Source organism: Schistocerca serialis, chromosome 1 (genome assembly GCF_023864345.2).
Source record: "Schistocerca serialis cubense isolate TAMUIC-IGC-003099 chromosome 1, iqSchSeri2.2, whole genome shotgun sequence".
In the NCBI taxonomy this organism is placed as follows: Eukaryota; Metazoa; Arthropoda; class Insecta; order Orthoptera; family Acrididae; genus Schistocerca; species Schistocerca serialis.
The window spans coordinates 1127879147-1127892601 of record NC_064638.1 but is presented as its reverse complement, the minus strand read 5'-3'; the positions used below and the strand labels follow the sequence as shown (position 1 = coordinate 1127892601).

Here is a 13455-nt window from a genome sequence, read left to right as displayed (position 1 = left end):
TTTTTCCACTCTTTGGTTGATCCGGCCCGTTACGACTTCATCTCAGCGTAGCGCCTACAACCATGGTCCTTAATTATTTGTTGGATGTATTCCAGTCTATGCCTTAACCTTCACTTTTGACCCTCTACAGCTCCCTAAAGGTAGCATGGCAATTATTCCTTGACGCTGGTTTTCAGGCGTCGGTCTGTGGCAATGTGCACTTTGCCAAACTCGTTTATGTCGGTGGATTTCCACGCGGGCGGCACGTATCGTCGCTAGAATGATTCCGTTTTGGTCTCTGCTATCCTATAGTAAGTGTTTTACTGTCGGGAGCCACAGCCAGAAATGTAGTAAAAGAAAATTCTGTTCTCCACTTTGATTGTTATACGTAGTTATTCACATCACTACCAACTAATTTCCGCTGTTTGCCATTTTCTGGTATCCACTGTGTGTGAGTGTATGCAAATATGCTTCTGTAGCTTTACTGTGAAGCCGCTGTCGTAGTAGATACGAGGGGGAGCAATGTTCTAAATTTATCAACACTTTAAAATAATGTTGCCCTAGACTCAGATGTATGCAAAAATAAAAATTCATACTGTATCTCGCCGAACATTGCTCACCTTTGTAGCCTTGAAGCATCCGAGTTTGTATTCCACCTCTAATGACCTCGTCTTCGACAGGACGTCATAGCTTGCTCTCCCTTCCTTACACTAGGTAAGTTCTCTCCTAACCCAATCTGCACACAAAAACCAGGGCAAATGAGAAAAATAATTGCACCTATCATGTCAAATGTGTAATAAGTGCAATAACTCGGTATTTTTCGTCCCTTTTCATGCGAGCAACTACGACGTACCTAGCGTCAAAATCGCATATACGCTAATGGTACGAAGTCAGCATTCCAAACATCCTGACACATTAAATTGCGTACTGGACAAGGATAGAAAGTGGCAGAAACGTATACTGAGGACGGGCAAGATATCTCAGTCGATAGGAGCATTATGTACGAAAGGAATGGTTCTGGGATCGTGCCTTAGTGCAGGGCAGAGTTTTAATTTGTCAGGAAATTTCGAAACAGTCCAGATTGCGCTGCAGAGAGAGAGTGATTTTTTTCTGAGGCCTCTACTTATACTCCGCCACGACCGAGCGACTCACAGAGGCCTTTCACCTGTGGTGTGTGACGTCACTGGAGGAATGCGCAGGCACGAAACCACGGTTTGCTTGCGTATGAATCAGCCGCTCGTCCGTGGCATACTTCTGGGAGACGGCGCTTACGCGGCGCTGGTGAAGAGTTCCGTTAACCTCTGGAGGACCACCACCTGCTGTACAACGGCTTTTCTTGATGATCGGACACTTGATTCGCTGCACAAGAACGCCAGCTTGAAAAAACGAATTTCTGTCAGAAAGGATGGCTCCTTGTTTTATTTCCTTCAGTCTGTCGTTTGGTGCGGCAGTTCCTCATCTCTGAACACGTTTTACATACTAACGCCATCATTTATAAACATTCTCACCACCACCACTACCACCACCACCGTTTATTCTGCTATATACTCCAGTCTTTGCAGTCCACAGCTGTTTTTCGCCCATTTACTGCACCTTTTAGTTTTAAATTGCAAGGTGACTTAACTTCTCTTGCAGAAGCGTACCGAATTGAAGTCCTTTTTCTGAAATGCACATGCCTCGTGCCTCGATTAATGTGGCTTTTTCGAGGCCTGTCGATTCCTATAAAAATACTTACAAGTGTCTAATTTCTGCCGAAAAGACGAAAATAAATTAAATGATCAGCCGAAAATGTAGAGAGAGGTAGGGGGGGGGGGGGGGGGGGATAGAAAATATGCTGGTACTCGGGTATTTATATTCTATATTTCTATATGTGGTGTGTTTATTTAAGAATCTACACAATACGTTACATATGCAACCATGTGGTACAACACACACAAATGTGTTTAAAGGGGACACTTTGAGAAACATAAGATGAAATTTAACAACTAAATATTAATTCCCAGCCTTTTTATTGCCTGTTTTTAACAATCTGTACTACGCAATTTAAAAACCAGTAACCCAAACCCCTATTCTTTAATCCTTGAGTCCGAAAAATATAAGAAATTAATTTATAATTATTCACAAGACTGACCTTTATCGTCATAGTAAGACACTGGCAAAAAGTAAACAATCAATTATTTTGTGGAGGTGGTTTCACTTTGGAAAACAATTTTATCGTAGTAAGCGACTAATACAAGAAGAAATTGGCAAAAAATAAAAAACTAATTGTTTTAAGGAGGTGGATTCATTCTGGAACCACTGGGACATAAATTCTTTAACCACTCATCATATCACGAGGTATTTTCAAAAGGAAATTGGCAATTGGCAAAAAATAAACAACCAGTTGTTATAAGGATGTGGATTCATTCTGGAACCACTGGGACATAAATTCTTTAACCACTGATCATATCACGAGATATTTTTAAAGCAAATTCGCACTTTTGCTGGACACGATCCCACATCTCGAAACCTCCATAAACTCATAATGCCTAAAACAAATTACGTTCCTAAAGACAAGAAAAATGGACCTAAAATGTAGTAAATTTATATCAAAACCACATACTCCTCCAGTGGTTTCACTTCGAGCCTACTGATAAAAGCAGCAGTACAAACTCAAATTCACGTACAATACCTTTCGACACACATGCTTTCAGTGTAAACGATCTCTTCAATATGATCACTATAAAAAAAGCCACATGTTACAATCTTCTAGCACCATCTCCGCGCCTACTGTTACTTTGAAAGCTGTAAGTGAATGCTACAATTTACAACATTCGTAGGAGTACCTCAGAGTATCACCAGATGTGTCTGTCTGGCAAGAGCATCTGTGGTGTCATGCGAAAGGCACTGGTAGTTCAAAACAAAAATTAATAAAATGGTTAAAGAATCGAGCTCCCCTGGATGAATTATGTTTAAAATTTATGGGAAGTCGCAAAGTGCTCTTATTCTCAGACGTTACATGAAAATAATCCCAATAATTTCCGCACCTTGAGCTAAGCTGCCTGAAGACCTACTCATAGTTCCTAACTTTGATACTTGTCTCTTAGTGTTACAATTTTAACGTAAGGTTGTACTTCTTAATAAGCAGATTATGGCAGCATTTTAAGTGAAGTTTTTGTTGCCTCTTCGAGGCAGTCAGACAGGCTAGCTGCAAATCGGAAATTGTGTTTGGAGGATCATTACAGCCGTTTGATAATGCAGTGACGAAAGTCATGGGATACCACCTAACATCGTGTCGGACCTCCTGTTGCCTGGCGTAGTGCAGCAGCCCGACGTGGAAATCCCCTGCACAAATATTGAGCCATACTGCCGCTATTGCCGTCCATAATTGCGAAAGTGTTGTAGGCGCAGGATTTTGTGCATAAACTGACCTGTGGATTATGTTCGCATCTATGTCAGATGGGCTTAACGTCGAGCGATATTGGCAGCCAAATCATTCGCTCGAATTGTCCAGAATGTTCTACAAGCCGATCGCGAACAATTGTGGCTCGGTGACATGGCGCATTGTCATCTATAACACGAAGTCCATGAATGGCTGAAATGGTCTCCAAGTAGCCGAACATAACCATTTCTAGTGAATGATCGGTTCACTTGGACCAGAAGACCAGTCTATGCCCCGTATAAACACAGCCCATACCATTATGGAGCCACCACCGGCTTGCACAGCGCCTTGTTGACAACTTCGTGGGGTCGGCGCCACATTCGAACCCCAGCATCAGCTCTTACCAACTGAAATGGGACTAATCTGGACAGGCCACAGTTTTCCAGTAGTCTGGAGTGCAGCCGATATGGCCACGAGCCCAGGAGAGGCACTGCGGGCGATGTCGTGCTGTTATCAAAGACACTTGCGTCAGTGGTCTATTGCCATAGCCCATTAACTCCAGACTTCGCCTCACTGCCCTAACGGATTCGTTTCACATTGATTTCTACGGTTATTTCACACAGTGTTGCTTGTGTGTTAGTACCAACAACTCTAGGCAACTTCACTGCTGTCGACCGTTAAGTGAAGGCCGTCGGCCGCTGCGGTGCCTCTGGTGAGAGGTAATGCCAGAAATGTGGTATTGTCGGCACACTGTGGATCTCTGAACACTGAATCCCCTAACGATTTCCGAAATGGATTGTCCCATGTCTCTGTCTCCAGCTACCATACCACGTTCGAAGTCTGTTAATTCCCGTCGTGTTGCCATTATCACATGGGAAACCTTTTCACATAAATCTCCCGAGTAGATGTGGCAACTCGAAAGTGCACTGCGCTTTTACCCTGTGTCCGCGATACTACCGCCATCTGTATATACGCATATCTCTGTCCCATGAATTTTGCCACCTCAATGTGGCTGGCTGCAGTTTTCTTTCTCGCTGGTACTTCTGAAAGCAGCTGAGGTGTTCTCTATCACGGACAAAATGAAGTACTGCAGTGGTGTCCCGGCCCGGCAGCTCGTGGCAGCCCCTATTCCTGTGCGAAGTGTGTGTGTGTGTGTGTGAGTGTGTGTGTCCCGTGCCCAGGGCCCGCGCGAAGCGAAGCGACGCCGGAAGCCCCGCGGGAGCGGCCGCCGCGGAATACCAAGCAACGAGCCGGCAGCCCCCCCAGCGGCCAGCGGAGACGGCCACGCCGCTGCCACGACTCAGTGCCAGCCGGGACCCCGCGCCGCGAGTGCCCGTACTCTACACTCTCTGGAGGCCGCGAAACGCCGGCTGCCGTCCGACGGCGGCGACACCTAGCAACTCCACACGACAAGTGGCAGAGTGCCAAGTTCAGTGACTCACCGCCCAGGGATGTGCATTCAATAGCCTACAACGGCCGCTACCGATTGTTGCAAGCAGAGTGAAAAAAATAGTGCCTGTGAAGTTATACTTATAAATTCTTCTGTTCTCATCGTCAGGAGGTACTAGTGCTGCGGAAGTTACCTTAAACTAGCCATACTTAAGTGTGCTTCCTTCTGAGGATTCACGTAATGAGGCTGGCGGAACTAAATTTGAGAATGAGTTGACGACATACAATTTTTTTTTTAGTCATTGGCACAGCTTTTATCAGTGTGGTCACATACCCTAGTCAAGGACGTGTTTAACGGGATTCTGACCTGAAACACCACCGTAAAGAAATGTTAGACACTCCGACTATCCTAGACACGTGACCGCGTGCTGTGGTGTGGACATTCCTGAGTTATACCTTTCACCCCTGACGTAATCACGAAGCTTGTGCGCGGGACGCGATTTCGACGATTTGCGTCGCCTCTCGCTTGTAATTAACGCGCAAATGTGTGTTGAGCATAGTTTCAACAGCGAGTGGCGAATGCAGTGACTCACCATTCAGCAACGCGCTGGGCGAGGAACGATCGCTTAGTGTGTGTGCTTAGAACAATATTTAATACCTTCCGCCGAAGACTCTTTCCTGCAAAATGTTGTAAACAGAACGAGAAAAGCTGCACTTGTGTTCGTATAGACATTGAATTAGTCATTTCTCTTCCATTGATTTACGTATTCCTGTCGCATGCACTACGTACTGTTACGGACAATTTAGTCATGGTAAAATGTCCATGCTTTAATGAGTTCCCACCTATAGTTTACATACTCCGGTCGTAGCATCGAAATTTGTGAATGGTGTGGTAGTAAAACAACTTTGCTTTAATAATTGTCATCTCACGTGTTACGTTCCCCGTCCATGGACAGGAGTAAAACATCTCAAACACTTCGTTCCTGATGCCAATTATCGAACGCATTTCAGCTGATTGCATGATAAGGACAAATCTGTGTATCTTTCTCCAGTGACGTAATTATCAGGTCGTGGGCGAGACGTGGTTTTCGCCAGTAGAACTGTTCAATCAGGCTATAGTCGCCGAGTGGCTCTCAGATAAGTCCGCAAACACATTTATTTGTTGCTGATGCCAAGCGTGTAAGAGGCACGTGAGTTGGTGCCGTAATGTGGAGGGATCTGTGCACCGTTCTCCAGTGACGTAATCACGACCTTCTACGGGCTACAAGCGATTTCGAATATTTGTCGCGCCTCTCGACAGTAATTAACGCATGACTGCGGTTCCATCAGCGCAGAGAATGAGAGGTTAATTAGGAACGAGGGAGTGACGTACAGGCACGAGTGTGTGTGTGTGTGTGTGTGTGTGTGTGTGTGTGTGTTTTACGCAAGAGAGGTGGTGCAGGTGCTGTGCATGCGTTAGCAGCTGGGACAACACTGGCATGACACCGAGGAAGCTGAGGCGATGTCGCTGAACAGTTCACCCTCAAGAAGGTGATTAAGTGTGTTCTCAATTCTGCCCATTGTGAGACTTGTACGCGACTACTTGTGAAAGTTGATCGAAAAGCATGTTTTAAAATCCGGTGTTAGTGACTGTATCGAAGATACCGTGCTGTTGAACTGCTGAGCCAAAGATTAACAAGCGCGCGAGCGATTGGAACTTGGATAACCACGATTTTACAAATGTGAAACTTTCAGTGTGAAACATCGCTGGGTCCAGTGTTGGCAAGTAGTGGGCAAAGGCGGTAGAAACAAGTCTCTGGAGGTCCTCTGGTACTGGCGGCGTTATTGTGCATGCGCGGCGGGATGATGCGAGTGTCGACGCACCACTCAGTCAACTGAGCCGCGGAAGCGTGACGGAAGCAGGTGCTCGTGTGTGTCATGTGCGGCGTGTCCTTGAGGATCGCCCCTCGCAGCTGAAGGAGGTGTGCGCAGCTGGGAGGAGCAGCAGCCGCAGACTGCAGCGATGCTCAAGTTCTGCCGTCGCGACTACTCGGTCAGTGTGCTTTATTATACGCTTTGCTGCGCTGCGCGGGCTCACTTTCCTCAGAGAACGGCCGGCTGACGCAGGCACAGCAGCAGGTGCGGCCAAGACAAGGCGAGGAGGGCTTCCTGCCGCCAGCAACGGAATTCCCTGGGGCCGCACCTGCTGCCTGCCGCCTACCGCTTCCTTCCCTTGTACCGCCCACTCACGCGCTTCTGTGCACCCTGACAGCTCGGCCTGTCCACCCTGTGCTCCTCCCCTTCACCTGCTCACATGTCCAGGCACTGCAACACTGAAGACACAAATGATATACAGGGTGTTACAAAAAGGTACGGCCAAACTTTCAGGAAACATTCCTCACACACAAAGAAAAAAAAAATGTTATGTGGACATGTGTCCGGAAACGCTTACTTTCCATGTTAGAGCTCATTTTATTATTTCCCTTCAAATCACACTAATCATGGAATGGAAACACACAGCAGCAGAACGTACCAGCGTGACTTCAAACACTTTGTTACAGGAAATGTTCAAAATGTCCTCCGTTAGCGAGGATACATGCATCCACCCTCCGTCGCATGGAACTACTGATGCGCTGATGCAGCCCTGGAGAATGGCGTATTGTATCACAGCCGTCCACAATACGAGCACGAAGAGTCTCTACATTTGGTACCGGGGTTGCGTAGACAAGAGCTTTCAAATGCCCCCATAAATGAAAGTCAAGAGGGTTGAGGTCAGGAGAGCGTGGAGGCCACGGAATTGGTCCGCCTCTATCAATTCATCGGTCACCGAATCTGTTGTTGAGAAACGTACGAACACTTCGACTGAAATGTGCAGGAGCTCCATCGTGCGTGAACCACATGTTGTGTCGTACTTGTAAAGGCACATGTTCTAGCAGCACAGGTAGAGTATCCCGTATGAAATCATGATAACGTGCTCCATTGAGCGAAGGTGGAAGAACATGGGGCCCAATCAAGACATCACCAACAATGCCTGCCCAAACGTTCACAGAAAATCTGTGTTGATGACGTGATTGCACAATTGCGTGCGGATTAGCGTCAGCCCACACATGTTGATTGTGTAAATTTACAATTTGATCACGTTGGAATGAAGCCTCATCCGTAAAGAGAACATCTACACATTGTTGGATGAACCATTCGCTGAAGTGTACCCGTGGAGGCCAATCAGCTACTGATAGTGCCTGCACACGTTGTACATGGTACAATTGGTTCTCCCGTAGCACTCTCCATACAGTGACGTGGTCAACGTTACCTTGTACAGCAGCAACTTCTCTGACGCTGACATTAGGGTTATCGTCAACTGCACGAAGAATTGCCTCGTCCATTGCAGGTGTCCACGTCGTTCTAGGTCTTCCCCGGCCGTGAGTTATAAGCTGGAATGTTCCGTGCTCCCTAAGACGCCAATCAATTGCTTCGAACGTCTTCCTGTTGGAACACCTTCGTTCTTGAAATCTGTCTCGATACAATCGTACCGCGCCACGGCTATTGCCCCGTGCTAATCCATACATCAAATGGGCATCTGCCAACTCCGCATTTGTAAACATTGCACTGACTGAAAAATGCAGAGCAATGATTCGCATGTCAACACAAGCACCGAAGTCAACATTACCTTCCTTCATTTGGGCCAACTGGCGGTAAATCGAGGAAGTACAGTACATACTGACGAAACTAAAATGAGCTCTAGCATGGAAATTAAGCGTTTCCGGACACATGTCCACGTAACATCTTTTCTTTATTTGTGTATGAGGAATGTTTCCTGAAACTTTGGCCGTACCTTTTTGTAACACCCTGTAGAATTGGAAGGGAAATCGGCATTGGCCGTATTTTGTTGTTTTATTGTCAGTAAAATCGATTTTCGGTCACTTAGTGACCATCCTCAGTGCTAGAAGTTAAAAATTTTCACATAACGATCAGAGAGTATAAAACCGAAAATCACAACTACACCTGCGTATGAACATAATAGTTGGTAGGAACATACCTGTAATATACAATTAAAATTGGTAGGCACTGGTATCAAGCTATAACCACAAACTTAGACCGATCAGATAAACTGAGACCGCTGTTTACATGCACCTGTGCAGCAGATCTCGGTGTGACAGGGCTTGGAACGCCCTCTATGTGACATGTGTCACGTGAACACTTAATATTACTGGTTTTGCAAGATATTAACACAAAAATACCTCTTGTGCATTTGTGACTCATTAAGTAATTCAAATTTAAACTGTACATAAAAAACATAGCAGACAAAGGGGGAAGGAAACATCTAAAATACACTGGCGTGTTGTTTTTTGAAAAACTAACTTACAAAACATTAAACAGATCGATAATAAGTTGTCAGAGTGCAGGACAAGTAAAAGAGAAAAAGAAAAGGAAAAAGAATAATATATGAATAACATGAAATGGACAGTTTTTTTAAAAAACATAGTACCCACCATCTGGCGTGAGAAGTTAGAAGTACAACGTTAGTGATTTACGTAAACTGTTATGTTACGACTAAGGAGTCAAATATATAAAAATAGTAATAGTACGAAAATGCCATTACGTAATAATTAAAATGCCGTGAAACACAATACTCATTATAAAAAAAGTTTTGAAGGTGTAGACAAACAATTTTGTTATGATATGATGATGTACATCTCATTTGTCCCTTTGGACAAGCGAACATTATTATAACAATGGTTATATGGTTCCGCATAAGCACTGGGTCAGAACCCATACATACATGACATCAAACATACACGGTTACTTAATGTAAAACATAGCACCCACAATTTGGCGTGGGAAGTTAGAAGTATATAGTTCTTGATTTACGTAAAGCATTACGTTAAAACTGAGGAGTCAAATATATAAGAAATAGTAATAGTACGAAAAATGCCACTAAGTAACAATTCAAATGCCGTGAAACAATATTCATTACAACAACAAAAAAGTTTTGAGGGTGTAGACTAACAATTTTGTTATTTAACGACGCGATGATGTACATATCATTCGTCCCATTTGGACAAGCTAACATTTTTTATAACACTGGTTGAACACTTCCACATCAGCACTGGGTCAGAACCCACACATACATTCACAGGTTGATAAAACAGTAATAGAACTGCCAAGCAACCGGTTTTGAATACCAATAAATACAAATGATATAGCTTGCACGCAACGTCATTATAGGGAAAGCAACCTCTCGGTCAGCCGACAAATAGTGAAATCCATTTGTAGACACACCGAGCGAGGTGGCGCAGTGGTTAGCACACTGGACTCGCATTCGGGAGGACGACGGTTCAATCCCGTCTCCGGCCATCCTGATTTAGGTTTTCCGTGATTTCCCTAAATCGTTTCAGGCGAATGCCGAGATGGTTCCTTTGAAAGGGCACGGCCGATTTCCTTTCCAATCCTTCCCTAACCCGAGCTTGCGCTCCGTCTCTAATGACCTCGTTGTCGACGGGACGTTAAACACTAACCACACCACCATTTGCAGACATCTTGTCATGTCCTAAGAAGGGATAGAGGGAAGACAAGGGGCTACAGCTCATCTGCAGTTCCCGACCTGTTAGGAGCAATCGCAGAAAACGAACTTCCATTGAAGGCAAGTTGCTTGCTTCGATGAGCGCCAAACACTGTCACTTTGTATCTGCAAGAGACGCGGGTTTTGGGACACGATAGGAAGCTCACAGCAGGAAATTCAAGGAACTCATTAACCGTTCTGTGGATGACCTTATCTTTTGTACATTTACATACCCTTAGTCCGCCCGGTTAGTCGTGCCGTCTAACGCACGGCTTTCCAGAGCGGGAAGGAGCGCCTGGTCCCTGATAAGAATCCGCCCAGCGGATTTGTGGATGGTTCTTGGGCGGTTTTCCATCTGCCTCGGCGAATGCGGGCTGGTTCCCCTTATTCCGCCTCAGCTACACTGTGTCGGTGATTGCTGCGCGAACCAGTTCTCCACGTACTTGTACACCACCATTACTCTGCCATGTAAACATAGGGATTACAGTCGTCTGGTGTGAGACGTTCCCTGGGGGGTCCACCGGAGGCCGAACCGCACAATAACCCTGGATTCGGTGTAGGGTGGCGGAGGGGTGAAGTGGACTGCGGTAGTCGTCGTGGGGTTGTGGGCCACTGCGGCTACGGCGGGGACGGAGCCTCTCCGTCGTTTCTATGTCCCCGGTTAACATACAACACAATACTGATCCTTTGTCCAATGGACCCATTAGGTCTAATATGACATTTTAAATGAGAAAAAAGTATTCGATGGGTGTGATCATCCACGTATGTTTTCTTTTAAGGCTTATCAGTATAATATAAGACAGCTGAGATCATTTTACCAGTTTTATTAAGTTAAAAACACTACATGTTTAATCCTGAATAATTTTCTTTGAATAAACTGCAACGTGAAACTGAAACGTAAGCCACCAATATTATTTATCACAAACTGTTCACGAATTGGTAATTATGATATCGACAAAGAACCAATCATTCAACAAGAAAGCATCACACTAATTTTTACAGTTGTTGCACCACACTGTTATTTTCCTTGCCCATATGTTTTGTGCACTAACTGCACATTGTCTTTGTTTTTTCTGTCCTTTGAAGCTAAATACAACGAACAGTTCCTCTTCCGATGGCCCAACGTGGTGTTGTTATTGCTACTGTTGTTTTGCGTTTGAGTGACAGTAATGAACTTCACCATATCCAGGTATATGGATTTCTGTAGAAAAGAATGAGATCTTCTGGCCATAAACGGTTGGATCATCTTCACTGAAAGTTCCTTCGTGGAAAGTGTCCACTTGTACCAAAACTCATGGTGCTATGTGGGATGATGTGTTAAGTAAAGAATAAAGGCATTTCGAGTGCATACGTCTATTATGTTGCACCGGAGAGCCATGAGCAGCGTTTAGTTTGTCTTTTGCGTGTATATTTGTGCAGTAGCTGATCTACAAAATTCACACCACCCTTCGCCTGTTTATAAAATTTCACGATCTCAGGCTTTGGTCGTTTATAGAGCATGATACATGGTATTTATGAACAGAGTAAACGTGTTTTTCTTTTGCGAAAAGCTAACTGCTATCATTTCTTACGTAAATGTAAATAGACGAGGTACTGGTAGAAGTAAAGCTGTGAGTGCCGGCCGTGAGTCGTGCTTCGGTAGCTCAGTTGGTAGAGCACTTGCCCGCGAAAGGCAAAGGTCCCGAGTTCGAGTCTCGGGCGGGCACACAGTTTTAATCTGCCAGGAAGTTTCAGACTTGAAGTTACCTGTCTTCTACTATTTGGCTTCATCTCTTTTAGAATTCCTGTTTTATTCGTCCTCAACAGTTAAGTTTTTACCCCAAAGGGTGTAGTGCAAATGGTGTACTTGCAAAAAAATTATCTACAGTAACATTTCTCGCTGTACTTGCAATATTGCCTGCAAGGCTCTTCACTGTGGTAAAGCCCAAATCTTTTTCACTGTGTAGCAAACTCCCAGAACATTTCTATACTGCGTCATGTACTCGCAACCATCTACTTCAGTACTTTACTTTCTTACACAAAACAGGTGTATGCTTTCTGGCAGCTAAACGGAGTTGTTAGTTGTAACAATATATTTTCTGAAATCCAACAACACATATGTGTGTCAATTATGTATTCTCAGAATTCTAAAAAACTGTACTTGAGTACACCCAAACAAATACAATGACGCTACGACATAATCACAGCGTCCATCGAACCTAGGTTGTGTAAATGTGTGGTATAAAGAAGAAAACAGGGACACTTAAAACTAATGATACAGATTTCTAACAGTAACTTGAATGTGTTATCGAATATTGCAAGTGAGCACAAATGATGAGCAGGAGCTCAGTTTTAATGATTTCATACAGCAATGAAATGTGAAAACTTTCGCTGTGTCCATTGGACCCAGGATATGCATATTGGGGTTAACGCAGTCAGACTGACTGTTACACTGAAAGTTAATCCTGAACATTAGAAAAAGCAAATAACGCAGCTGGTTGCACAACAGAAATCAGTTTTTGTGTCCGTTGGATGACAGGTAACAGAAAAAAGCAAACACTAGAAATATTGTAAAGTGCAAACTTCGAGAGCAGCACTCCACGTGACAAAAAAACCAGGCTTGTCAGACTTAATCGAGGTTGTCCACGAGCGACACGAAGTTGGCACCCCAGCGGTCAGACTGAGAACTCTCTTGAATTTAAGAAACATATTTTTAAAGGATTGTGGAGAGGCCCACTATTTCTATCTATAGTGCGGCCGCCATTCCACTGGCACTTTACAATCATCGGTCAGTCTGACGTTGAGCTCTCCACTTGCCTGATGCCTCTGGCCTACCACGTTTAGATCCTTTCCCTCCTCCTACTTCGTAGGTCAGGATGTTTCTTGACTGTACATTTTCAAGCTCCAAGTTCAGCTGAAAACTACATGTCACCGCCCTGTTTATTATGGGTAGCATCAACAGTGTCTTACGTCACTTGGCCTCGCCCTGAGCCCTCTCGTGAATGGGGACCGCTATCCTAGAGGCTTTACCTATCTCATTTTAACCTGTGGTAACCCACTGACGTTTCAGTTCCAGGGGCAAGAATCCAGCTTGCTGTCTTTGCTAAGACGTGCCTGTTTGATTAGATTAGATCAGATTAGATCAGTACTTGTTCCATAGATCACGAATGCGACACTTCGTAATGATGTGGAACGTGTCAGGTTAATA

General features: G+C 44.6%; 1 protein-coding gene across 10 annotated transcripts in view; it reads left to right on the top strand.

The window, feature by feature from the left end:
• Positions 1–13455, top strand: part of LOC126416983 (sorbin and SH3 domain-containing protein 1) — a 1139715-nt gene that overhangs the window by 242434 nt on the left and 883826 nt on the right. The window contains exon 1 of one of the 10 annotated variants that reach the window (XM_050084893.1): positions 6717–6761. The exons of the other annotated variants lie outside the window; for them this stretch is intronic. Within the exon in view, the coding sequence (XP_049940850.1) occupies positions 6732–6761 (30 nt within the window). The 5' untranslated portion in view covers positions 6717–6731. Of the gene's footprint in view, positions 1–6716; positions 6762–13455 lie in introns of those variants that run through there. 10 annotated transcript variants of the gene reach the window in all.